The sequence below is a fragment of the Sceloporus occidentalis genome, unplaced genomic scaffold (assembly GCF_023333645.1).
Source record: "Sceloporus occidentalis isolate IW3139 unplaced genomic scaffold, rSceOcc1.0.p SCAF_5, whole genome shotgun sequence".
NCBI classification, from domain to species: Eukaryota; Metazoa; Chordata; class Lepidosauria; order Squamata; family Phrynosomatidae; genus Sceloporus; species Sceloporus occidentalis.
Genome location: NW_028316985.1, coordinates 140083183 through 140110556, shown reverse-complemented (window position 1 = coordinate 140110556; position 27374 = coordinate 140083183). Strand labels below are relative to the sequence as shown.

General features: G+C 39.7%; 1 protein-coding gene across 1 annotated transcript in view; it reads right to left on the bottom strand.

The window, feature by feature from the left end:
- DCHS2 (dachsous cadherin-related 2) overlaps positions 1 to 27374 on the bottom strand; it is a 123378-nt gene that overhangs the window by 58368 nt on the left and 37636 nt on the right. The window contains 2 exon segments of the mRNA XM_089527233.1: positions 3016 to 3247; positions 14096 to 14287. Of these exon segments, the coding sequence (XP_089383359.1) occupies positions 3016 to 3247; positions 14096 to 14287 (424 nt within the window).

The window sequence follows — 27374 nt, the reverse complement described above, 5'->3', positions numbered from 1 at the left end:
TAAATTCTGTGGTGCTTTTTAATGGAGGCATGTGTCCATTAGTGACTAAGCTCAGACCACCAACAGGATTTCCATTACTGAGTGTGTCCTAGTTCGCAAAAGGTTAAAGCCAGACAGATTAACCTAGTACCATTTACTTTCAATGGTCTCAATGTGCTATCAATTACTTATGCAGATTGGACAAGAAAATAATGAAAGGGCTTTCTTTGAAAGGATGTGGTTTCAGAATGTTCCAAAATAAACTATTCCAATCTTGCAATCTGTCTTTACTCATGTCATCCCTTTCATGTGTGCACTGATTTTGTTTTATTACATACTATATAAAGATGCCACGTGTAGTTTAGAAATTAAAGAAGATTAATTTTTCCTGTAATAAAATATAGAATGGCTAACATTCACAATCAAATATAGGGTGTTTCCCCATTTATATGAATACAATATACAATATAAACTGCAACCATGTTATACGTTGTCTGGGAGAAAAGCAAACTGAAATCTATGAAATATGCTTCTAAGTAGACATATCTATTCAGGATTGTACTATTAATGGTATTGTATTGCTGCCATTTTCCTGAACATCTTCCATAATAGGTATTCTGTATTTAGGATCTGCCTTTGCTAAATGAGTCAATCATATAACGTGCTGTTATTTTTTACCTTATATCTAGAATGCTTTACAGTTCAAATCACCAAAGCCCATTTTCACACAACCTGTACTGAAATGACTGGAGAGATTAAAGATGAATTGTGTCCTCATATGATAAATTTCCAGTTACATGTAGGCGGTCATGACCCACATTCAAGCATTTCCAAACGAATTAACTGCTTTGCAGACGTCTAGCTTCAAAGCTAAACACAGCAGTACTTCAAAATATCTTTGTCACATTAATGGCTCCACTCTCCATATTCTGTGTGTACTTTCACAAGATCATTTTTACCACATACTACAGTTTCAGCAGACTAACAGTCTCCTCACAAAATCCAGCAGCCAAACAAACCATGTATATGTTGCGTAAAGGCACAGAAAGAGACATAACAGATGTAGAAACGCATCCCCCTCCTTTAAGGAAGGAACTTTACTCAATCAATTTCTGGAGATGTAGCCATGTTAGTCGACAGAACAAAACAAAAGAATCGTGTAGTACCTGGAATAAACCACAGTGAACAGAATGGGAATTAAGCATCCTTTGCTTTATGTGGTAAACTAATTACTGTATCAAAAGCTTTAAGATAAGTCATTTTATTTAAAATAGGGGAGCAAATCAATAAGAGGAGAGGCCGTCATCCCTCACATCAATGAGCTGCATCCAAATTTAACTATATTTAGGGGAGACCCTCTAAAGCGACTGGGATATAAATCAGTCATATTATAACCTAGTTACAGATGACAGCTATACATTACAATGGAAGTGTTCTTTTACAACATTCTAATTTCTTAAAGGGAATTTCATTTCAAAAGGATGCATTAATCAATATAATCTATTTTCCTTGATGAAAACACCTTGAGAAAGCATCTCAACAAAACATTTTCACTTTTATAGTCGGATAGTGGAGTGGATCATACTGAAATAAATATTTCAAATATGTCACCAGATACAAACGCTAATTTGTTTATTGTTCACAGATGCAATGAATGCATTCATCAAGGGAAAAACATAACTTGCTACAACAAATATATTAACAGATTTGCATAAATGCACTCCTTTCAAATGAGAACCCCCCTAAGGAGTTGGAAAGTTATAAAAGAGCACTTCCATTGCAATGTATAGCAGTCATCAATAACACAATGATATACATCCTTTCTCAGTATTCCCAATACTTGTGTAGCATGGGTTCTTCTAAGCTGCTAATAAAGATACTCTGTGGCCCTATACAGACAGGCCAAAATAAAGCTGCTTCAGGTCACTTTGGAGGTATAGTGTTTCAATGATGCATGCGTCCTAAGAGTCTGGAAGCTGCACTCCAGTCCACCAGCCCTACATTTTTCTTAAATGTCCTACATTTTGGGCTAAATTTTATCCTACAATTGTCCTATATTTTGGTCTAAATTTTGTCCTACATTTTCTCCCGGTTTTTAGTAGAGAATTATGGCAACCCTATGCTGGCCACATGGATTCGTCTTCGACAACACTGCGCTTTGACTTAGAAACAGAGATGAGCACTGCCCCCTACAGTTGATTGCAACTAGATATTCATGTCAAGGGAAACCATTTGCCTTTACCTTTTAAATATTAAACATACTTGGAGGCAAGGAACAAAACCACAACTCTCTGGTAAGAGTGCAGATGCAGTCTCGGGTTTCATTTTTTATCATCATGGACTTCAAAATATGAGATTTGCAAACTCCCACTAAAAAGGGATTTTAGATCTGAATGCAAACATAGGAATGATGTTCTCTTAATGTTTCTTATCCCATAGGCTATTTTACATAACGATCTTCATATTAAGCAGTTACTGAATAAAATCCCTGTCCCCAAAAACATTTTATTTGTCTCAGAGGGGAAATGTTTCATTAGATTCTCCTCCTCCCACATTCTCCAGAATATATGAATAGCCATAAAAATGCAAAACTTGTGGGTATCGTGATGAAATGACAAGTTCTGTTTTAATTCTGATCATTGAGGGACAAGAGCAGGAGGAAAGCTGTTCCCTAAGACAAGGGTGGGTGGATGACCATAAGAATGGTGGAGGGAATTTTGGAATTTGGTGTTATGTAGGCTGGGAACCAGAAAGGAGATATTACAAACTTGGTAAGAGCATCCTCATGAGACTGGGGTGTTAAGTATAGTATTCACATTGTGTCAGCAAGCCATTGTCTCTGTTCAACTCACTGTTGATGGATTAGAAATTGTGGGAAAATTCTAATTCAACTGTTTCACTTTCCAAAATTCCTTTGTAATTTTTTGTTAAAGGACCGCTGTCCTAAGGTCAGAGATAGAATGCCCAGGAAGACTGAAGAGATATAAAGAGGAGTGTGTAATTTTTGACTATGCCACATGCAGCCTTGTATCATACCTGTAGATGTATCCACTGTGAAGAGGGAAGAGAGATGCCCTGGTACCAGTTCATAAGTCACAACTCCATATATCCCAGAATCCTTGTCTGTAGCCACAACATTGATTATTTCTGATCCTGGTTGTGTATGGCTGCTGATACTTGCAATGTAAGTTGATGGGTTGAAGACAGGGTGATTGTCATTGATGTCTTCTATCTCGATGCGGACAAAAGCTTGGGCACTTAGCCCACCCTGTTAAATAAATCAAATAAATTCTAAGCCAAAGGTCAATTATAACAAAGAACTGAGTACATAAATTTTTCACCTTGCTAGACCTCTGCTAATTTAAATACAGCAGAATCTGGCTCAAAGGACCTCTAGGTTACAGTGTAACAGAAGTGAAGCATGTAAAAATTATACACCTGTTTACTTTAGCATATTCATAAAAAAAGAACTCATCACAGTTAGCATCTACGCATTATCAGCATTTTCCATTTGCACACAAGCCAAGGACATGGATCAGGCAGGCACTGAACACACAGACTCATTTCCAAAAAAAATTTGTATTTTGAGGAACATCTGGAATGCCTGCTTGGGCAGAAGGAAATGCAATAAATATTACAATATCAGCTTTAAGTGGTGAGGAGCACAAAACATTATGAGACATATTTGACAAAATGTAAAATAGCATTGATAGAAGAATTGGAAAATAGCAGGAATATATTATAAGCCAATGAATGTACAATACTTTTGCGGGTTGGGGGAGGACAGACACAGTTAACATGAGACCAATATTTGTTAAAGGACATTTATTGAATTCAGATATTTATGCAAGTACAGTGTTTACTTATATTGTTGGGAATAGGTTTTATTTCTAAAAATGGTGGTGTCTAGGAATGACATGCACATTTCTAGTTGTAAGAGCACTAATTTTACTCTAAGCAGATGGCTAGTGTATCCAAGGACTATAACACATTTGTGGACTGGGAAATAAGTTGAATGGTGCAATAAAAGGACAAAATCTTCTTTGACCTTTACATGCAGCTAAGTCTCAATCTATCTTTGTTTGAAAACTCTACAAAATCAAAGTAAGTAGGAGGAACATAATATGGCATTACCATTTATAAGAAAATCCACTTACATAATCAATCTGTGCATTAGAACATTGCTTATTAGAATAAAAAGGAGAAAGTGAAGGAAAAGAGGGAAAAGATGGAAAGTGGTGGCACCTTTAAAACTAACTTTTTTATTTTAGCATGATCTTTAGTGGATCTAAACCCACTTCTTCAGACGCAATGCAAAATGAAATTAAGGCTAAGGTATAAACCAAATTTATGCAGTTTATACTGTGGGAGTGGGAATGAAATGTAAAAGGGTCCAGAAAGATGTCCTAACTTTTCAAAGGGCTGGGCAACGTGATACAGATCTTTCAGATCTTTACCAAAAGTCAATTTCCCTGGGTTCTCTTTGAGAAGATTCTTTTTGTTTCATATGCAGTAGCAAGAACCCTTGCATTAATATATGTAGTGTGTCACAAAGCCATTGTCTTTGTTCATATCTTTGCTAATGGAGTGGAATTTCTGAATGTACAGTATATACAGTGCGCCCGTGTCATACGCAGGCACACTGTACAGGGGTCTGAGCATATGCTCAAAGCTGTGGAGAGCCATGCAGGAGTGCAGGGGTGCAAGGGGCGGTGTGTCCCTTTCACTTGAATGGGGTGGTGCCCGTGGCATGCATATGCTGCTGCGCCACTGTGTCACCGCGCCGCCACCGTGTGCACTAGCCCCATTCAAGTGAATGGGGCTCGAGCATATGCATTTTTCGGCTTACGCGGGGGGGGGGGTCCAGAACAGATCCCCGCGTAAGCCAATGGCACACTGTATTCACGCATAAGTTTAGAAATTTTAGTCAAAAAAATTGACCCCAAAAAACTGGACTGACTTATCCATGGGTCAGTGTAAATACCGTACTTTAATTCTTATTTAAAAAGAGAACCATCCCCTGGTAAAAGACAAGTGTATAATCTGCCCTGGAATCACTGATCCTGCTCTGTTCTCTCATCCTTTAGGAGTTTAGCACACAGCAAAATAAAACAATCTACCGCTCCCAAATTCAAGCCAAATTCAGGTTGCCCTCAAAACTGCCATCCAGCTACAGCCCGACTCCAATACCAGTCCCTGAACTCGCTTTGGTGGTCATTTTTCAAAGTCTGGAGCTTTCGGGAGCTTTAGATCCTTTGTTACATAGCCCTAAGTTTTACCCTCAACTTATCCACGTGTCATATTAAAATTCATAGTTTTGGCCTCAAAACCTACCCTCGACTTATACATGAAGTTGATTTATAGTTGAGTATATACAGTAATTCTGTTCAGCTGTCTGTCTTTCTGGTCTTCTTCCATAATTTCCGTGTTCAAGGACAATGATGTGTAAATCCCTGACTGTATGTCCAGGAATATCACTACCACTCCGACTCCCACAATTGTATAAATATGCTTTATACTTGATGCCTTAATGCCACTCAGTACTGCATCTGAAGGAGTATGATTATATCCATGGAAGCGCACGGTAAAATTAAACAGTCATTTTCCCCCTTCCCCTTCCTTTTTCCCTTTAAAGTTGCAAGAGATTAACATAGCTATTTCCCTTATCATACTTCAGTAGGGACTCCACTTTTGCCCATCCTTTAGCATGTCACACTTTTTGGTTCTCTCTTGTTTCCTAATGATGTGACAATCTGTAAGTGTTTCAAAGAAAAAAATATCAACTGAACCCTACCCACATTTATTTAGAAGTTCTCTTTGTGTTCAGTATAGCTTCCACTCTAGTAAATAGGTTTAGGTTTGTAGTCTAACTGTAACAGACCTGAGGCCCACCTTTCTTAGATTTGCACTTCTACAACCAGAAATAGAGGATCTGCTATAAAAGTATATTGGCTTGCTTCATTGTAGTTAACAGGCTTTCCACACTTGGCAGATCAAGAATCATGATGCTGCACTACATTACTCAAGCAGCATGTTTCATACACAATCTGTTCTATAAGGTAGCATCAGCCAGAAAATTATACTGGATCTTTTGTTTATTGTTTTCATATCTTAAGTGGGGACTGCTGGGGAATTGAAGCATCCATCAACATTATCTCTGAATGATAATGCTTTCATTATTCCAACATTAGCTCATATGGCCACATTGTCTACTTAGCCTGGCACTGAGGCTATCGTACTGTAGTTATAAGGAAGCATAATTAAGTGGCTGGGGGAAATAGAGTGTACTCATATAAAATGATAACAACTTGAGTCTGTATATGCAGTGAGTAAATACAGGGTTGAGCTTTGGAGAAAAAGTCTGTTTTATGTGTTCAGAGAAAAAAAATATGGAATATCCTTTCCCCCAAATGGAGTAAATACTAATGTTAAAGGGCAAGTTAATGCCAAAGTTTGCAAAGATACTGCTTCAGAATAATTTTTATGCTCTTGTGAACCTCCCCAAAGGAACTACCTTTTCCAATTACAATAACCAGTTAAAGTTCAGTGTTAGGGATAAGAAGAGAAATTTGCATTTACCAAGACCTTTTTTTGCAAAATTTATCATATTCCTAGTCTGTGAAAGTATTAACAAAAATACAAACAAGTGTATCTTTTAGTTTTCTGTCTTCAGTTGGAAACCATGAGCATCTTATTCCCCCTTTTTTTCAATTATAGATACAAGCAAATGTGCCCATTTATAAATGTATCTATTAAAATAAGCACAAGTATGCTTAAAATGCATACATTAGAACAGGTGCTTACCAAAATATGAGTAGCTTTCTGTGAGGGAAGAAAAATGTCTTGCAAACTGATGCAAAAGTTGGAATGCCACAGGAGAGCTGGTGGCCTTCTCAAAAATGTAATGAAAATATAAGCAACATATCATCATATGTCTATTTGGTATAAGCCTTTCCAATAATTTTGGATGGTAGGCTAAGAGGCTTTCCTGAAAGCAGAGAACTTACCATTACTAGAGGCAGTAGCAGAAAGTTTTCCATTTATTTTTTTCAGTTATTCCATAATTTTCTGTAAAGGAACTAAGGAATACCACACACACACACCCCAAAAATACACAAACAGAGAGGATAAAAGTTTTCTTTATTTAACAGCTACAAAAAAAAAAAAAAAAACCCAACACAAATTGATGTTCTCTGAAGATGCCAGCCACAGATGCTGGCGAAACGTCAGGAAGAAAATCTTCTAGAACATGGCCACATAGCCTGAAAAACCCACAAAAAACTATGGATGCCAGCCATGAAAGCCTTCAACTTCACAAATTGATGACCTTCTCTCATAAGTTAAAAACAGGACTTCAACAGCAATAATAGTACCAGTGGCAGCTGGTGTTTCCCAAGACAGTGGGGGTTGGATAGTTTTAAAAGAACTATCCAAGGTGCTGAAGCTATTTGGGTGACAGGGTTCCCCAACCTGGATAAGTCCTTTGACACTAGGAATAAAACCTGGAGTGGATTCATCACCTCAAGGACTAGCTACTAGCCACAACCGAACTGTTCTTCCTCCTGAAACTTTGTTCCGATAAGAAAGACTGCAGCTTCAGTACTGCCAAGTGTTGTGGCAAAGTTCTACTTCCTATCATAATTGTAGGTTCTCTGCCACAGTCAAAACTGGTTTTCTCAAACCTCTGAAAAAGCATTAAAAAATGCCTACCCTGTTGCAAAGGGCATTTTTGGCCCAGCAAAAACCCAGGCAGTAGAGCAGAACATTAGCATTTTATTAAGTTCATATCAATCTACATGAACCATGGATTTTGCAGAGAGCATGCAAAACTGTGTTATTGTGCTGGAATTTGAAGCCAGAAGTCTGGTTCACCTCTCGAGTAATTTTATATCTTTTAGTACCAAAGGCAGACAGAAGGATGATGTATTATATAAGGGGGGGATATAAGAAGCCCACCCTCTCCTCTGTGAAGTTGAGGGAGAACTTATGGAGCTGGACTAAGAACCCTGTGGTCCAAGAGCAGCATACTAATTTAATTAGTCTTTGGCCTAATGTCATGCAATCCTACTTTAATGCAGTCTGCAAAGATGGAGGTACAGAGAGAGAGAGAGAGAGTGGGTGAGTTACTGGAATACTCTGTCCTATAGGTTCTTGTTCTACCAATCACCAGTTTCATGTCCCTCCATACACTGACACACACTACATACACACTGACTTTTTCTGTGGGTGTATAGCTTTTCACACACAAAACTTCCTTCTGGGAGACGTGATGCATGATCAATAGCTGAACGAAACTGGACAAAGACATATTCTGTGCCAAATTCAGCAATGTTTCTAGGGAAGGAGCTGGGATTTCTTGTTCCATTCGGCTTCATATTAGTCTTCTGCGTGTTCCATATGCTGCCCTCATATGACAGTTCTTGTCTTGTAATGTCCAGAGTTTGGGAATGAGAATAGTTTTTCTTGTTTCACATTGACAAAGGACCCTGTCCTGAGGGCAAAGGACATTCAGTCCTCATGAAAGGCAGTGTGGAGCCTTGCCTATCTTATAAAAGTTGCTGGAATAATAACTGAATTAACTTATGTAAAGTATTTTACCACTCTGAAACACTATATAAAATGTTAATAATAAATCTATCTAATATGAATATAGGTAAAAACAGAAACTAGTATAATAGTTAATTTGATACCTTTGGTTTTCATACAACAATACTTGCACAAAGTTAACTTGGCAGGAGCAATTTTGAAGATCTCTAGTTACAGGAAACAACAGCTGCTGCTATGTCTGCTCTTACAACTGTGACAATAATACTCTGTGTGCTGGAAGAAAAATAATAGATTTTCCAGAATATTAATGCCATTTTAGGCTGCTATTCTACATCTACGTACCTGGGAGTAAGGTCTACTAGACACAACAGGGTTACTCCTGGGTAAACATGTACAGCATTGCACTCTTAAGTATGCTTGAGCTTTTAAGGAATACTGTTACTATACTAAATTTCAATTGCACATTTTGTCTTTCTCCATCAGGAATACCACACCTATCATTTTCTCCTTAAAGCCCAAAAAACTTTTATTCAACCCTTTTGCTGATTCACAGTAAAAAGGAGAAGGAAGAGAAATGAGTACAAATAGGAATAATAACAAGACCTTCCCATTTGAATTCCAATGGAAAATGCTTTCATGCTTTTTAATGTTAGGAAACTGTGACTATGATAAATGATACTGAGCTTAGATTATGGTTCTCTGTGTTTCTGCCTGTTCTTTATCAGCACTCAGTTTATATAACAAGTGGGAAAGCAATGCAGCTAGCTTTTTGAATGGAGAAAAAACCTGCAGCTATACTCAAAACAGACATGAGAGGTTGAAAAAAGAAACCACGTTGTATCCCCCCCCCCCCCAATATACACTCAAACACACACCACTGTCTTTTCTACTGTAAAGCTAGTTATGAAGTATCAAATTTTCCACTACAATTCTCAAGTCTGGAGGTGCCAATATTCCACTCTTCAAATCTGCAAGAGGTATCTTAAAGATGTTTGTATTTTTCTGTTAACTGAAAAACTTAGAAATTCAATGCACTGTAGCAGTGTTAAATTATTTCTGTTTCAAACAGCAATATGATAGTGACGGAAAGCCACCTGAAATGTCTCATTATCTTTTCAGGACACAACAGCTCTGCTGTCTGGCCTTGAGATTGCACTAAAATAATGAAAAGAACAAGAATAATATCCCATCTTTTCCACCTGGGACTCAAGGTAACTTACAAAAACAAGAAATATAAAAATATAAAAATATAAAAATATAAATAATAAAAAATATCAGAAAGATTAAAAATATAAAAATATCAATAAAATTAAAAACCTAATAAAACAAATGATTAGAAAGAAGAGCATTCTATTCTTCTATTCTATACAAGGAACCCAGGAGGAGTAGGGATCAAAAATATCTGACAATATTTGAAAAATGATTTTAAAATGTCTGTATCAAGTATTGGAAAACTCTGACAAGAATAATCCTGAGTATTAATCTGCCAAAAAAAAATAAAAAATAAAATATTCACACACTTTTTTACAGAATTTACTTCACAAAAACACTTCTTCCATGCAGAAAATGCTGTTTTCAGGAGGAGGGGGGATCCAAATGGAAGTTTTATACAGTTCACCAACTACAGCATTATCTGCGGGGGGGGGGGACTTTTTGTGCAGATAAAAGTATTTCTGTGCCAGAAATGCTGTTTGTTGTACAAAAAGACCATGTGCAAATTTCACAGAGAATGTGTTCCAAACTATGAACAAGTCTTTTGAAAAGTGTGTTTTCTGAAAACTTTCTCCTGGCAGGTAGAAAATTGCTAAAATTACTCCTTGTTTTCGTCAATAATGTTTTTTTACAAACAATTACAATCCCTAAGCAGATGATAGGTTGACGGGTGCTAGGAAGGGATGTGTCTGCTGTGGTATTGTGAGTGGTGTTGGCAGCACTAGTGCTGTGCTGTGCTGAATGAACCCTTCCTGTGACACAAAAGGCAATTAGGTTGGTGCAAGATCCACCCTGATCCAGCAGCACTTCATTCAATGATAGGACACAACATGAGAGGTACTAGTCCCTTGCTTGCCTTGCAATGACAGAACTCGAACAACAGTGTCAGGATCATAGTGCTGCCATACTTGCTTGTCATGCATATTATTTTTTTTGTATTATTGGATGATGGATTGTGTTATAATAATGGTGGTGCTGGGTGGGAGAACTGTTATCTTTTGAGGCTGATAATGAGCAGATTTGAGTGAAGAAGAATGTACTTTGAACTGTCAAAGTCGAATTGATGGGAACACTTGATACAAATAAGGAAAAGAAGGACAATCCTGGGAACAGAATTGTTTTGATTGGCAAATGGGGTGCAAGCATGTGTTTGAAGTGCTAGGTGTTTTTAATATACTTTGCAACCAGAAATGCTTCAGTTCTGTCAATGTGGTTATGCTGTGAATAATTTTAATTTCTGAATAAGGTTTCCTGAGCCTCCTGGAGTTGTTTTCTGAACTGATGTCTGTCAGAGCATGACAAATAGTCTGGATATGAGTGGAGAGAGCAGACAGAAATGTTTGAGAAAGTGAGAGAGCAAGCATGTCAGAACAAACAGTCTCTTTCATATTACACAATTATAACACTTTTACACCACTTTGTCATGACTGCATCCTGGGATTTGTAGTTTGGTGAGGCACTTGTGCTCTCTGGAATTCTAAACACCCCAAAAAACTACATTCAGTAGTACAGTGCCATGGCAATCATAGCAGTACCAAAGTGTTATAACAGCAGTTTGAAAGAGATTTAAATCTGCTATTTTGCACTGGTTTTGCTAATCTTATTATCTTCACAATAATCTTGGGAACTAAGTCCTTCTTAGGAAGTACAATTTGGGACACTGATGCTTTATGGCTGGACCTCCATCCACTTCTGTGCCCTATCCCCCCAACTGATTCTGCAGGTGCATCAATGGCCCTTTAAACATAAACAAACAAAAAAAACAAAAAACGTTTTGTAATGCAGCCTGAGACAAGAATACTAGATTAAATTCACAATTAACACTGTAAATTAAATGAAACACTTAAAGCTTAAATGAAACAATTAAAATTCCATTTAAAACTATAATCATGTTTTTACAACTCAGCATACTTGCATTTTGCTTTCCTCTCCTAGTTAAAAAAAACCTTCAGTTTTCAGCTTCTTTACATGAATGAAATCCAAATGAAAAGGAAAGGAGTCAATCAATGCTATTTGCAAGTGGGAGTAGAAGACAGAATGCTGCTCGCATGGGAAATTGTGTTTATTGTAAACATGTCTCTACTCCATTCTTTGGATATAAATGCAAGGGGAAGAACTGTCTAAACAAAAGGATACTGAGATGGGAAGGAATGAAACCTGACTCCTTTCCTCTACCTTTCCTTGCTGTGTCTCATTACAAAAAGGCCAGAGAAAGGGGGCTTAAAAATAGAGGACCATCATGAGAAAAGGCGAGAAAGAAAATCTGTTATCACTGTCTGCTTGCTAAATATTTCTGCTTGTATAGATGTAAAGACCTCATGCCTACTGCACATGTGAACAGAACCGAAAATTAATATGCTTCAGGTATTTTTTTTAAAGAAAGAAGTACTGCACAATCACAAGCATAGGTAGAATGGGGTAATGTGTAAGAAGGAAATGAACCCCAATATTTGAAATATTATTTTTTACACTACAGCTTCCAGATTCATCATGGGCACTGGAGGGTTCTCGGTGGTATAGTCCAAAGGAATGACTGTTCTAAAGTTTGAGTAACAGCTCTGAGCTAAAGCTTTTTTCCCAAGTTCTGAATTGAACTGTTTTACACTGTATGTATGGGAAATAGTGTGCAAGCAAACATTCATACTACCTTCCTTCCAAAAATGTAATCTTATCAGCAAATACCAGGCTGCCTACTCGCAGAATCAGGCTTCAAGATTTTCTCCCCAATTACTGCCTCCCTAGAAGCAGCACTTCTTTTTCTCAGCAGAGTAAATGGCAGCAATATATAGTGCAAACAGTGAAAAGAGAACCACTGTTCCTCCTTCTTCCTTTTTAACATCCAAGAACCTCAAAGAGGGCTGCATGATGAGCTCTTCCTTTCCAGTAGCAGCAGCTCCAACAGTGTATCAGACAAACCATCCCTTGAAAAGGCAGAGCAGTGCTACCCAAACTGATGCCCTGTGGACCAGTCCCAATCCTCAAGCCATTGGCTGCCAAGTTTCCTGAAAAGGAAGAAATAGTTGCAGCCAATGGACACAAATATGGTGATGGCCTCTCCATACTGGGGGGAAATGCCTGCTGGTCTGTCACATTAGTATCTTAAGAGGCAGTACTGTACAGAACTCAAAATGTGACTTCCTATTGATACAAATATATGTAACTGGATACACACAAAGGGGAAAATCCCAGTATTTCTCTGTACAGTAGGCCCTCCACATTCGCTAGGTTTAGGGGCGCAGGACCTGTATGAAAATGGAAAAACAGCAAATAAAAAGCCACTTTTTTATCCCAAAGAACACGACTCTAGTAATCTTTAGAACAACTCAATGTCTGTTGAAGGGTGACAAGAATCACACTGAAGGGCCTACAAATGTGTTCTCTCTAGGAATCTCTTAGGGCTTGGACAAACATTCCAAAAGTGTCATGGCTGCGGTGATTTTACATTTAGGGACTGCGCACCAACCAACTGCACGGTCCCTAACCCTAGAACGTGCCGGCAGCAGCATCATGGTGTGATGTCTTTGCACCACCCCAGGCCGCTTATGGCGGCCTGGCAGTGGCGTGGAAAAGAGTTCTGGTACAAAGCTCCTTTTCAGTGCATGCATCATTGGTGCGGCAACCAAATGGCCATGCCAGCAATGCAGAGGGGAAAGGGGCTGCCCCTTTCTCCTCTGTAGCGCTGGCCCTGCTGGGTACACTGGGTGCCTAAGGCGCCAGGGTACCCCTTTTCCAGGCCAAAGAGAAGTGGCATTTTGCGACTTCTCTTTGGCCTGGAAAAATGCCAGATTGGGGCCACAGGGGTTGCCTGTGAGGTTTCCCTGGCCCCAATCTGGCACAAACAGGGATGGCCTTTGGGGCAGACCGTACCACGCCTAAGTCATCCAGCATGGCTTTATGGTCAACATCCAGCAGGAATTGACCATAGAGTCATGCTGGAGGACCTAGAGATCCCTAGAGAGAACATATTAATCAAATTCTCAAAATAATCAAAGCCACAAAAGTCAAAGCCAAAAATGTGGAGGGCCAACTGTATAAAAAGAGCAGTGTACTTCAGATCATAGCCTAGAACTAAAACACAGATGGACAGCCTTCAGCCTTTGAAATATGAATGATCCATACCCATCTTCTGCACCACTGAGTCCAATACCACTTAGAAGGACCCAGGTTCTCCAGTACTGAGCTAGAGCAAACACAATGAAATAAATACAGGATCTGTTTTTTAAATGGTACTGAAAGTAGTATGTTTTCCTTACAGAACACATGGAGACCCAGTGATGGACAGTGATATTCTTACCCTTCACAGAGAGAACAACAACAAAGGTTTGCAAGAGTAGCATTATTCAACAAAGACACTTACCCCATCTGTAGCTTTCACCAAGAGATCATATGCAGATGGATCTTGTTCCCTGTCAATGTCCCGAGAGACACATATGTGACCACTGCTCATGTCAATTTGGAATGCTTTTGATTTTTCATAGCTATGGAAGCTATCATAGAGAGAGTACTCAATCTGCCCAAAACTGCCTGCATCCATGTCTGTAGCCTTCACCTGCAATGAGACAATGAAGACAATCCTATTATCTCTTCCATTATTATTGATGGAACCCAACATTCATCATTATTCAAATAAAATGTACTTTTCATGATGGTTTAGGCTGCCATTCAATACACATTTATATTTAAGTAGTCCATTGAACTCCATAGGTGTCACCTCTGAGGAGAAATGTGCAGAACTGCAATGTCAATTTTCAAAGATAGTATTATAAACATTTTAAAATATATTAGTTAATATGTGTCAAAAGAGATCCAGCATGATGTAGCAGTATGGCTGTTGGGCTAGGACTCCAGAAGACTTGGGTTTGAATCCCGGCTCAGCTATGGAAACCCACTGGGTGAACTTGGGCAAGTCACTCTCTCTCAGCCTCAGAGGAAGGCTGTGACAAACCTACTCTGAACAAATTTTGCCAAAACAAACCATGTAATAGGTTCATCTTAGGCTTGTCAGGTCAGAAACAACTTGAAAACATACACACAAACATGTGTCACTCCACATCAAGAAAGTTCTGTTTGCAATTGGATTTTTTTTAATGGAAGATAATTTTTATGCCATTCTTGCTCCCACTGTTTCTAGGACTTACTTCAAATGAAACTTAAAAACATCACATCACTTACTATGACTGCATTTCAAAGTCCTTTCAGATGTCTCCTCTCTCATTCCACCTCAGATCTCATGAAGACATCAAGATTTCAACATTAATTTGAGTTAGTTCCTCAGCCTCACCCAACTTTTTGTAACAGCTTGCATGATGAAAAGATCTGAAGATCCTCACAAGTTTGCACATATTATTAAGATATTATAATAATATGGATTTGGAGATTTTTTTTCTTACACTCAGAATAGCTATATTTCATTTTGCAAAAATGACGATTAGTATTGTAGTGGTGAAGACTGTCATTTAGAAGGAAAGTCAGGTGGGATGGACATAGCCATTTACAGACTAGGACAACAAGACCAGAGTTCGTATCCCTGCTTAGGTATGGAAACCCACTGGGTGACCTTAGGCAGGTCACACTCTCTCAGCCTCAGAGGAAGACAAGGGGAGATCCCTTCTGAATAAATTCTGCCAAGAAAAACCCATGTAATAGTGTTATTAAACTGTAAATGGTCCTTGTGTTATAATCTGCTAAATCACAATTCTATTGCCTTAACCAATATGGAGAGTGCATAGATAATCTTCTTAACCATTTTTAAAAGGTTGGAAGCAAGCCATTGGCTCATCGTATATGGGCTGTCTAGTATGCCTTCTCCTAGAAATATGGCTGATCAGACAGTTTTGTACCTTCTTTAGTATGTTCTGATACAACACAATAACATGATCTCCAAAAATGTGAGTTTTCACATGCCCATCACTCCCCTTTCTCTTTTACATAAAAGGGAAAGAAATGTAAACCCTCTAACTCCAGTACCAAACAGCCAATTACCCATTAAGTCTGCATAAGGAAAGTGAAGCTTACAAAAACCATATCTAATTAAAAAAATGATCCTAAACCATAGTTTATAACTAAACTGTGATTTAAGAGAAAAATTATCAGACTAGTTTGAGAACAAAACTATAAGTTGTACATACTGCCACTGCCCCATATTGACAAAACCTGAATTGGAAGCTCCCCAAATATCAAGAGAAAGCGAGGAGATCTTGCAAGCTCGAGGTTGAGAGTAAGGTAGACTTTGGTGTAAACAAATTAGAATTGCCAGGTCAGGATCATCCCAGGCCTGAGATTTCTGGGTAAAAACCTGAAATCTGAGGATGGCTCCTGGGCATGTCATGGGTATTATGCAAGTCATGATTATGCTTAGGAAGAAACCACATGTCATTTCAACATACAGACAGACAGAATATATTTTCCTGGTTGGAAATTAAATGTATTTGCAAATTACTACAATTGATTTAATTAATTTTTGCCAAATGAAGTAAGTTGTGTAGCCAGCCAGAAGGCTTTCTGGTGCACCAGAGGTTCACATGCAACCTTGGAGATTATTGCATGCAAAATCTATGCCAGGATAGATGCGGGTTGTAATCATCACCAACAGATCTTATTACACTACCCAGTGCCCAGGCAGTAGGCATTGTACTGCCCCGTCCCCACTCAGTAGACAGTGTGAATCCAACCCAGGCTTCTCTGGCAGCTTTTCAGAAGAAAATCCTGTTCTTCAAAAGCTGCGTGAGAAGCCCGGATTGGATACAGGCTGCCTACTGCCTGAGCATGGAACAGTGTGTTAAGATCCACTAGTGATGGTTACAACCCGCGTCTATCACAGCACAGATTTGGTGTGCAATAATCTCCTATATTGCTCACCCAGAGCTGACTCCACTAAAACCTAGAATTTAAACCCTGATTGTTGCCAGGAGGTGACCTACCAAATGTGGGAGTGCATCCTGAGATATGGAAACTTTAAAATCAATTCAGATAACAATACATATAAAAGCATTAAGAATATTTAAATTATTTTGACATGTAAATAAACAATCTATAGATTTAAAACCATTAAAATTCTTTAAAAAACATAAAATAAACATCTTGACAGCACACCACTGAATGCTCATTGAGCCAATTCTTAAAAGCCTGTTGGAACAGAAAAGTTTTCACCTACTGGTGGAAAAACACATTAATTGTGAGTTCTCCCCATTTCCTTCTCTCTCTCTCTCTCTCTCTCTTTTCCCCCCTCTTTCTCTCCTCTCCCATAATAGAAGACAGTGAAGAATCATAAAAAGCCAAACAAATCAATTTTGTTTTTAAAAGAACAGTCTGAATGCTATCAATGTAAAAAGAAAAAAGCTTTTACACTGAACAAGAGTGCTACCAAATGTTTTGTGGCTTGCATAAAGCAAAACAGGATGAATATTGTATAATCAGTAGCCAACATATGAACCTGCTAGATCCCTAGGATCTTCTGGGAAAGACTTTCTCTTGATACTGACACCATCACACAATCACCTGGTGAGGACAAAAGAGAGAGTCTTCTGGGTGGCTGCCCCTGCCCTCTGGAATGCCCTTCTGTGAGAAGCAAAGTTGGCCTTTCGTCGGCAAGAAAAACAGCTCTATTCACACGGGCATTTGATGTATAATCATGGGTGGCTTGGGTGTTTGTGCACCTTTATCCCTGCGTATAAATACCCCAAAGCGAGAGCAGTTCTTAAGGAGTGATCCATCCTAAGGCTGCATATAAGGCTGCATATATAGGTGCACATTAAAGAAAAAGACAGAGCTGCTGTGACCAAGTGATCGGGGCAGCAATGCAAAAAAGTGAAAGTGTGACACCTCCAGTGGATGTAATTACAACATACACAAACCAAAGCAAGAGGAGGCATGGCATGTGGTGGGGGGGGGGGGTAAAGGAGGCATTTGGGGGTCTATGATTGTGCTTTGCCAATGTTTTACTACTCAGATGCCCTGTACCAGTGAAGGATTATAGGTGGACTGTGTGGCTAATCAAAGGGGTGGGCATCCACTGCAATGGCATCTAGGTATCAGGCAGTCATGTGTTTGTGCAACGATGCACATGCATGGTAGGGAGGCAAAAAAAAAATTACCTAGCAGTGTGGCTTAATGCCACACTGTGTGATGAAGCCATGTGCATTTGGGCTTTCTTGGAAGGGGCTGGTGCAGACAGCGGTGATTCAATCGGCTTCCAGAAAATGCAAGTTCTACCTGCTTTTTCCTACCCATCTTTTCCGGACCATTAACAACCTATTGCTTTCATTTTAAAATACTATAAAATATACAACACACTGTATATTTTTTTAAAAAGGCAACACAGAATTCTGATATTATCTTTTCCCTCATGATATTATTTTTTCCATTTATTGCTGTTATTGTTGTGTACCTTTAAGTAGTTTCTGACTGTAGCATAATATTAAAAAAAAAAAAATAGCGAAACTACATTGTGAAACTCTGGCATGGCTGCTGAATTTAAGTAGAACAATTAAAATGTTTTGCTTAAAAGAAGTGAAGCCATAGTTACAGTTAGAGAGTAATATATAACTCACTGTATCAAATCATGTGTAAATTATAAGCATTTTCCTCTGAAATGGGTCTGCATAGTATTGAATACCAAGTAGGTTGTGATTTCTGCTACATTGACAGAAGCTGTTAGAACATGTTAGCCATTCATTTATTCACTGAAATTCCTAAAGGAATATACAGCGCATCTGCAAACACCACAAAGATCAATATTTAACCAAATGCTGAGATTCTATGCTTACTATTAATATATGACAATCACGTGCGACCACTGAAAATTACAAGCAGCCATACAGACAGCAGTTTGGTTTCCTAACATTCTTGTATTCTACACTTCTATTCTAACAAGTGAGGACTTGAATTTCCACTGTCCAATGATTCCAAACCAAGTACACAAGTACAGTGCATTTTTATCCTTCCCAAGCTACAAAAATATGTGCAAAGCCTGTGCATATGTTTGCATTTGTGAAGGAGGCAAGGGAACAGTTTGATACCCAGCAGTAATCAAACAAAGAAAATGGAAATAGAAAAAAGGCAAAGCTCAGAGCATATATGCTTTGCACACAGAAAATCTCAAGTTAAATCCCTAGCATCTACAGATAGGGATGGGAAGGAACTGCTGTCATAGAATCTTAGAAACTATGGCGGGTTACAAACCGCCACTTGGGACGTCCTCAGCATGTCCCAGTTTTAAAAAGGGGTGTCTCTTCCAGACGCCTCCTACTCCTGTTACGGACTCTGTCCATAAAAAATGGCGGCGGCCGTTCCACACGGCCGCCACCATCTTGAAGTAACGGATGCTGTGCGTCCGCACGTCGCGCAGCACTAATGACGTCACGAGTGCACCATTGGCGCCTCGTGGCATCATTAGCTCGCCGCCAGAAGAAGCTCCATTTTGGAGCTTCTTTTTTGCTCCGTAAGGGAGCCGCGTGGTTTGGCTGCGGTGGCTCCCTCGCGGAGCAAACAGCAGTGCCGGGACGCCTCTTAGAGTTGGAAGTGGCTATAAAGGCCACCTGGTCCAATACCCAGCCTTGCAGGAGAATACAATTATGGCACTTCTGAAAAAAACGTTTATTCAATCTCTGCTTAAAGACCTCCAAATCCGCCGCCCTCCAAAGCAGCCTATTCCACTCCCGAACCAGGGACGTAGCCAAGATTTTGGGAAGGGGGGGTCCAGTCTAAGTGCCACCATTATAATGTGGCTTGGGTGCAGTAAGCACGCACCATTCATTTTATCTAACAGAAGGGGGGGTCTGGACCCCAAGGACACCCCCCCTTGGCTATGTCCCTGCCTGAACAACTCTTACAGTAAGGAAGTCCTTCCTAAAGTTTAGCTGGGCTCTCTTTTCTTATAATTTGAATTTGGTTTGCATCCGGGTCTCTGGAGCAGCATAAAACAAGTGAATATAAGCAGAATGTAAAGTGAAGCTCTAGGAAAGTAGTAGCTCATCTGCATGCTGTTCCCCATCAACCTTTACTGAAGTTACCATGAGCAGAAAAGCTTCCAGGTGGGGAGAGGCAGCTATCTTTTGAGTCAGTTATATATCCCATACAGATATTACAGGGAGAAAAGGGAGATGTAGGTCAAACGATCCATAGTTGTCTGTTGCAATGTATGAGCAATGTTTGTCTTTGTGCCAAAAAACACCCCTCACCAAATACACTTGTATCAAGTACATATTGGTAGCTCTCTTGGAAGAGAAGGTCAGTGAACTACAGCTATGTGTTGAGTCTCTTAATACACCCAAGAACAGGAAGACTACCTGGATAGAACCCAAGGACAAGAGCACCTACAGAACCAACAGGAAGAAACCAATAAGAAAAATGAAGAGGGCTTTAACAGTGAGGAAACACCATGGAGGACAGTCACTTTCAGGAGCAGGCCATAAAGAAGGGATTCAGAACCTTTCCAATCACTTCCTACATCTTCAGGAGGATAGCAGCAGTGAAGATGATGAAACAAAACCAGCAACATGGGACACCACATGCCGAGGAAGAAGGCAAGATAACCAACAACAAGAAGAAAGGAAAGGTGTTTCAGATGTGGAGTGATAAGTCTGAGGGAAGGTTCCTGCTCCCATAAGGACACTTCACATGAGTAAGGATGTGACTTACCACTCTATACAATTATAAAAAGAAAAGAAGATAACACTTTGCAACCTACTGTAAGAGCAGGTAAGCTTTAAAAATACAGAGTCTGTAAATCACAACCATAATTACACTAAGAAATCGGGAGTGTCATAAAACTCAGGCTGTTTTGGTTAATATTTTTTGCCAGAGTGTATGGAAAATTCAAAACACAGCCAACCTCACAGCTTGTCTCATTTATGCAAACTGCTTTTTTAAAAAAAGACCTCTCTCATTTTCACAGCATAAATAATGCTGTTGGCAAAGGATATTTCTTACAAGACATCTTGGAATCATATACATTCATTTTCTTTGGAAATGACAAACTTTACCTACATTTGCCCTGGCCGAGCATCACGCACGTTCTGTCAAAGAAAGTGAGAGCTGTCAACCTTATTTTAGAGATAGGCTGTTCTTCATAATCGAGAAGCGGCTAAATGAAGAAAACACTGAATGTGTTATGAGGTTATTCTTCACCTCTGTTTGTAAATGAAGTTTATCTCTATGGAACCTCCTGTAACATGCAAGCAGCAACTCTTAGATTCTCATGCTTGCACTGAAAGCAAATCTTTGGTGAAGCATGCTTTCAATAAAATTAACGAATGTGGCACTTCTTTAGAACAACTGAAAAATTGTTTACTCAAGGCAATTCAGATTGACTGAAGCTGAATGGGACTTACTGATGCAAGCTGTCAGAATCCATTTGTTTAAAAAGAAAACGTATGAAACACCCAAATGAAGTAATTGTAAGGGTAGCCATGTTGGCCATACAGTTAAAGAAAAAGATACATTGAGACAGTACCTTTATTATAAAGGTGGAAAATACATCACACTAGCTTTTGTAGGATGCAGGCAAATACATTTAAAAATCATATATGGGAATAAAAAGGGCAATGTTAGTGTCACACATCTGCATCTTGCTTCAGATACTTGCTTAGGGGTTAGAATAGTCTCAATGAAAGGATGATGCAGATAGAGGCCACCCCACTTATTGGCTTTAAGTGCTACCTACATCAGCCTATGTATTTATAGACACAGCCAAGTTAGTCTGGAATATCACTTTGCAAAGAGCTCTTGTAACACCTTTGAGACCAACTGTGCAAAAAAAGTTGTACAATACGTTTTCGTAGACATGGTCTACTTCCTCAGATGCATGAAAATTACTGCGGCACCAGGAGGGCCTTTATAATCAGACTGTATGAACACTCATAGAAATACAAAACCTGTGGGTATGGTGATGAGGTGACAAGTTCAGTTTTAACTATGGTTGTTTGAGGCAGGAGGAAAGATGTTACCTAAGACCAGGGTGGGAGGATAACCATATGAATGGTGGAGGGAGCTTTGGACTGTGGTGTGCTGGGAATTGAGGAGATATGCTAACCTGGTTTAGAGCATCCTCCTGAGGAGTTAACCAATGTTAGAATATGTGTAGTGTGCAAGGAAGCCATTGTTTCTATTTACCATAGTTGTCCTATGTGTCTGTGGCTACTGGAAGAATGTGAGGACCCAAATTCATCTGAAAAGCCCACTTGCAGGCTGCAACATGGTTCTGGGAGGTGCAGGGGGCAACATTTTCCTTGTGACCTTCCTGAACCTGTCACCTTCCTAGAAAAGCCGTGCATCTTTTTTGCAATCTTCTGGGGAGGACAACCAATGTGAAGCTAGGGGGACAAAGCTAGCTCTTTGCCAGACCTAAAAGCCAAAGGCTTCATTCAGGCCCAGCAGGGGAAGCTTAAAGTAACTCTCTTATGAGTTTTTCAGGACTTGAGCTTGAGCAGATATCCCACCCTCCCACCTTGTGTTCTTTGCATTCCCTGTACATGCTAATCATAAGATTCTGTTTTGGGAGATTTGTTTTGCTTTGGTTTTTTAATTACAATTACAGTGGTGTGGCACTGGGCAAAATAGAGTTGAGGGCAGAATGAGGTCCACAGGCCCTTTCATTCCTTACTGGAGAGTGAAAGGAAAGAGGTTCAGACCCAACCTAGTTGCAGAAAATTGGCCTCACTTCTTCTTCAACTTTGTGTCTGCATGGACCCTTATGTGGGATCTCAGGCAAGGAATATCTGTGACATGATGCAACATGACTTTTCTTCAGTTGCTTGATTTTTAACCATCCTTGCCTGATGAAGAAGCATTGTGCTTCAAAGGCTAGTGCGATATACTTTGTGTCCTTTAACTGACCTATTAAAGTTATCATTGTGATGTGTATTTTGGATTTTGTTCTACTGAAATGAAAATATTCACAGGAATACTGCAGAAAAAAATGGATCTTGTGAGTTTCTCTGGATGCACCTCATTACTGACAATTATCAAAATAAATTATTTCCTGTAAACTATCTTATCAGCGATGAGATAAAAACTTCTTATATGACTGCAATCATTTAGGTCTCTTTATGCCTGTTTTCCCACCATAATATAACAAAACTACCAATCACACTTGAAAAAACAGTTCTCCTGCTCTGTAACACCAAACAAGAGACTCTTCCTTTAAATCACATACAGAACATGAACCCAAACATCCACTGTATTCTATTTTGTTCTCTTGGTAGAAATGAGAATTGTCCATAGATAAGAATGAAGAAATTCAGTATTTTGACATTTAAAAGGTAGGAGACTGACTGAAATTCCCATATTTTCATTTAATGTGTCAGAAGCTGCATCCCTAAACAGTGAAGTGAGTTGCTCTATCACTTCTGTACTATCAGTCAATATTTCATACCCCATGAACAAATTCAGCCCTCACCAGGATTCTGCACTGAAGAATGATGTACCATAATAAATAATAATAATAGGATTTATTTATATACCGCCCAATCACTGGGAATCCGAGTGGTTTACAACAGAGGGGATAATAGACGATTCCCTGCCCTCAGGCTTACAATCTAAAAGACACGACACAAAAGGAGAAGGGAATGGTGAGGAGGGGATCAGGTCCAGCAGTTCTTCTCTCCCTCTGAGGCCTGGACCAAGGCAGATGGACTGGGGGGAGGGCTTGTCTTCTTCCAGGCAGGCTTGGAGGAGCTAGCCTGCCTCTCTCTCCCTCAAGATGGAGGATGAAGGGAGGGCTTCCAAAGCATATATATTATATATTCTTTTTTGAAAAAGGTTAAGAAAGGTAATTTTACGGTAATAAAGGGTGAATCTGAGATTGGCTTCTTGAGGTCCCCTCATCTGCTTCCAAAGGGAAATTAGAACAGGGAACCTCAGTGATGACTAATCTACCATCTACATCAATGTGCGCCCTGGTGGCGCAGTGGTTAAATGCCTGTACTGCAGCCATTCACTCAAAACCACAAGGTTGCGAGTTCAAGACCAGAAAAAGGGCCCAAGCTCGACTCAGGCTTGCATCCTTCCAAGGTCGCTAAAATGAGTACCCAGACTGTTGGGGGCAAATTAGCTTACTTGCTAATTAGCTTACTTGCTGTTCACCGCTATGATCTTTGGAATAGCGGTATATAAATAAAACAAATTATTATTAAATTATTAAATTAAATACTCTAAAATTAGTGCTTTTTCCTAGATAGTGTTAGCCTAAGCAGGTATTGTTTGATCATGTGTGTAATTTTACCTTCCTGCAAAAATGACTGCATACAAATATTGTTGTTGTTGTCACTGCTGTTGTTGTCTGCTTTCAAGCAAGTATGCTAAACCTAAGGCAACCCTATCATGGGGATTTCGTGGCAAGGTTTGTTCAGAGGAGGTATGACATCTGAGACTGAGAGAGTCCCAGGTCACCCAGTGGGATTCCATAGCTGAGTAGGGATTCAAACCCTGATCTGCCAAAGTCCTAGTTTAATACATAAACCACTATACCACAAATGTTATGCATTTTAAAATCACTTTTATAGTTTCTGCCCAAGATGAGATATCTAATCTGTTTGGTTTCAGATGCCACATTGCATTCTTTGAGCCTTGCCCCTTTCTTCTTGGACAAAATAATGATGCTACATAACATTAAACACAGTATATAACAAATCATATATAACAAATAAACATGCAAAGCTCATGGGATAAGATGTTCATAGAAAAGGGCTTCATTCAGAAACAGTAAACATACACACTGGCTGAAACAGGGCATATACTTTAAAAAGCAGCTTATTAGCCACTGCACCTTGGCAGATGCTCAAATAAATAGGATTGCCAGGTATCAAAGGGACATTGCCAAAAAGTAGATTACAATAATTACTGTATGGCTCACACTACAACACTAAAAAAAAAGCTTTATCAGCAAAATAAAGAGGGTTTGTTGCTTTCATTTGCTTTTACATTAAGCAGGGGAGGATACAACCTTCTCCACGTCCAGAAAATATATTTCTTAAAATTTAATGAAAGTGTTTTTAAAATAATATAATCTTTATATTATATTCAGTGAGGAGACAAGTAAAGGTGTAATGTCTCTGGATCCCATTGCAGGCTGAATTCAGAACCCTGCATGTCTTAAATTAGGCCCATGGGTTGCAGGCCAGGATCTGCTTCTTTTCTCTTGAAAGATTGGTCAAGACACCACTTGCAGGCCACCAGGAATTTGCCTCCAGGCATTTTATTTGTCTTTAAAACAAAACCGCATGGCTCAGATTCTCCAACTGTCTTGATCTGGCAGTGGTAGTCCCACTTGTTAGCTGCTTTTAAAATATCCCAATTTCTCTCTCTTCCTTTCATGTTCTCTCTTTGCTCTCATCTTGTTTTAATTGCTGCAAAATGAGTTCAAAGTACAAAAGTAGTTTACCCTCAGTTATGTCAATAGAGGGAAGAGGAGAGGAGGGAGCAGAATCCTGCCCTTCCCTTCAGACTCAGGCAAAAGAAAACTGCTGCAGCCTCTCCTAGCTTATCAGTTCTTTCTCATCAGTATTTTATTTTATTTATTGGATTTATATCCCTTCTTCCTCCCAAATGGCCATCTTGACCGTACTCTGATGCCGCTTGGCAACATATGATGTTCCTTGGCTACATTTTCATCTTGAAATGTGGGGTGGTATGATGGCCTCCATTTTTCTCTCTTCCCCCCTCTCTCTTTCTCTGCCCAGCATATTTGGTATACACAGGCCCACCACAGCTCTAAAGGGATATGTGCCATTTTAAAATCTCCTCTTGCCTCAGTATTAATCCTACTGGCTTTTTTTAATTTCCCCTCCAAAGTCTGCACATCTTTCAGAATTGTAATCATTTCAATGTTTAAGTCACATTGTTCTCTACAATAGTCCTTGTCACATTATATATACTCAAAGCAAGACTCAAACTTGACTAGAAAATATTATAAGGTATAAAATGCATACCCTTCAACTGAGACACATGTGTCAACAACAACAGAGTATGATTAAGATGGCAAAAGGTATTAATGAAGAAGAAAACACAAGCTAGGAGAGACTGCTGCAGTTTGCTTATGCTTGAGCCTACAGAGAAAGGCAAAATGTATACCTGTGCAGACAGACAGATAGACCCAAGATTTTGCATCACTGATATTTGGTTTCTCCTTCCATGGTGTGTGTTTCATACCTTTAACAACCTATTCCCTATTTCAGGCACATACATTTGCCAAATCAGTACTGCAGTCAATTCTCTAGGACACATACTGTTCACAAGTTTCAAGTGCAAGCTTCAATAAATTATTTCAGCTGAGTCTGACCTCAGAACTCAATTACAATCTAACCACACAACCACCTGCTTCAAGCCCACAAGGGTTCCAGACAAAAGAAAAGAAAATCATTTCTTGGTGTCAGCACAAGAAGAGAGCTTCATTTCACAACAATAACAGCAGCTACATTCTTTTCAAACACTTCTCTCTGGCAGTCTGAAATTCCAGATGTAGATGAACAGCATCTAAGGCTCCATCCTGAAAATATGATGACTATGGTTGCATTCTCCCAACCAGCAAACTGATATAATAAAACAATCCCTGGAGCGTGCTACTTCAAACAGCAGGTACAAGTTCAGAGGGCTCTCCATTGGGGTTTTTAAAAAAATCTCTGCACACAGAATACTAATTATAATAATTCCAGTTTATTCATATGGATGGCAAGCTAGTTTTCTAAGAATAATATTCTTACTCCTGCCTTCCCTCCCCACTTTGGAAAAATATTCCAACACCTTGTAATCTAATATCTTGATAACATCCCAACTGGATTACTGTAACACACTCAATGTGGGACTGCCTTTAGAAACTGCTGCAGCTAGACGGTTGACTAAGGTTGGTTATAGGGAGTATATAACTCCCTTGCAGAAACAGCTGCACTGGCTACTAGTCTGCTGTTGGTTCTGATCTATAAAGCCCCATAGGGCCTAGGCCCAGACTGTCTGAAAGCCTGTATCTTCCCTTATGAGCCTACCTCAATTTTACAATCTTTGAGGGAGAGCATTCTCTCCATCCCAGCACTCTACCAGGCTGGTCTGTTGAGGACATGTGAGACAGCCTTCTTGGTGGCTGCTCCTAGGCTATAGGAACTCTGTCCCAAGGAAGGTCTGATTTATTGCCTCTCTGCTCCCTTTTCTCTGACAGGCAAAAGACTTTCCAGTTTAAACAGGACTTCACCCTCAACAGTGGCATCATTGGAGGGATGCAGTGCTGCAGCCCACACCAGGTGAAACCCTAGAAGAGGGGTGACACTCGATCTAGCCGTCTTCCCACTGGTGCAGCGGGGTGAGTACACCCAGCTCCACTTCCCTGTGGTGGCAGCAGTTTCCCCACAAGGAGGTGACCGCTGCCGTGAGGAGGGAGGACACAGAGAGTGCCTGGCCCTGTTTCCCTGCACCGATAGTGATGTCCTCACATGAAGGATGCTGCTGTTGTGAGGAGGTAGAAGGCAGAGTGCAGCCAGCCCCACTTCCCTGCCATGGCGGTGGGTTCCTCACAAGCAAGCCGGCTTAGCCGCCTCAAACAGGGAGAAGGGGTGAGCATGGCCTTTTAGCCGCACCACTGATAGCCCTCCCCATGCAGGGTGACAACTGAGGCAGGATGCCACTGACCCCTAACTGACCAGGGCCGAGGG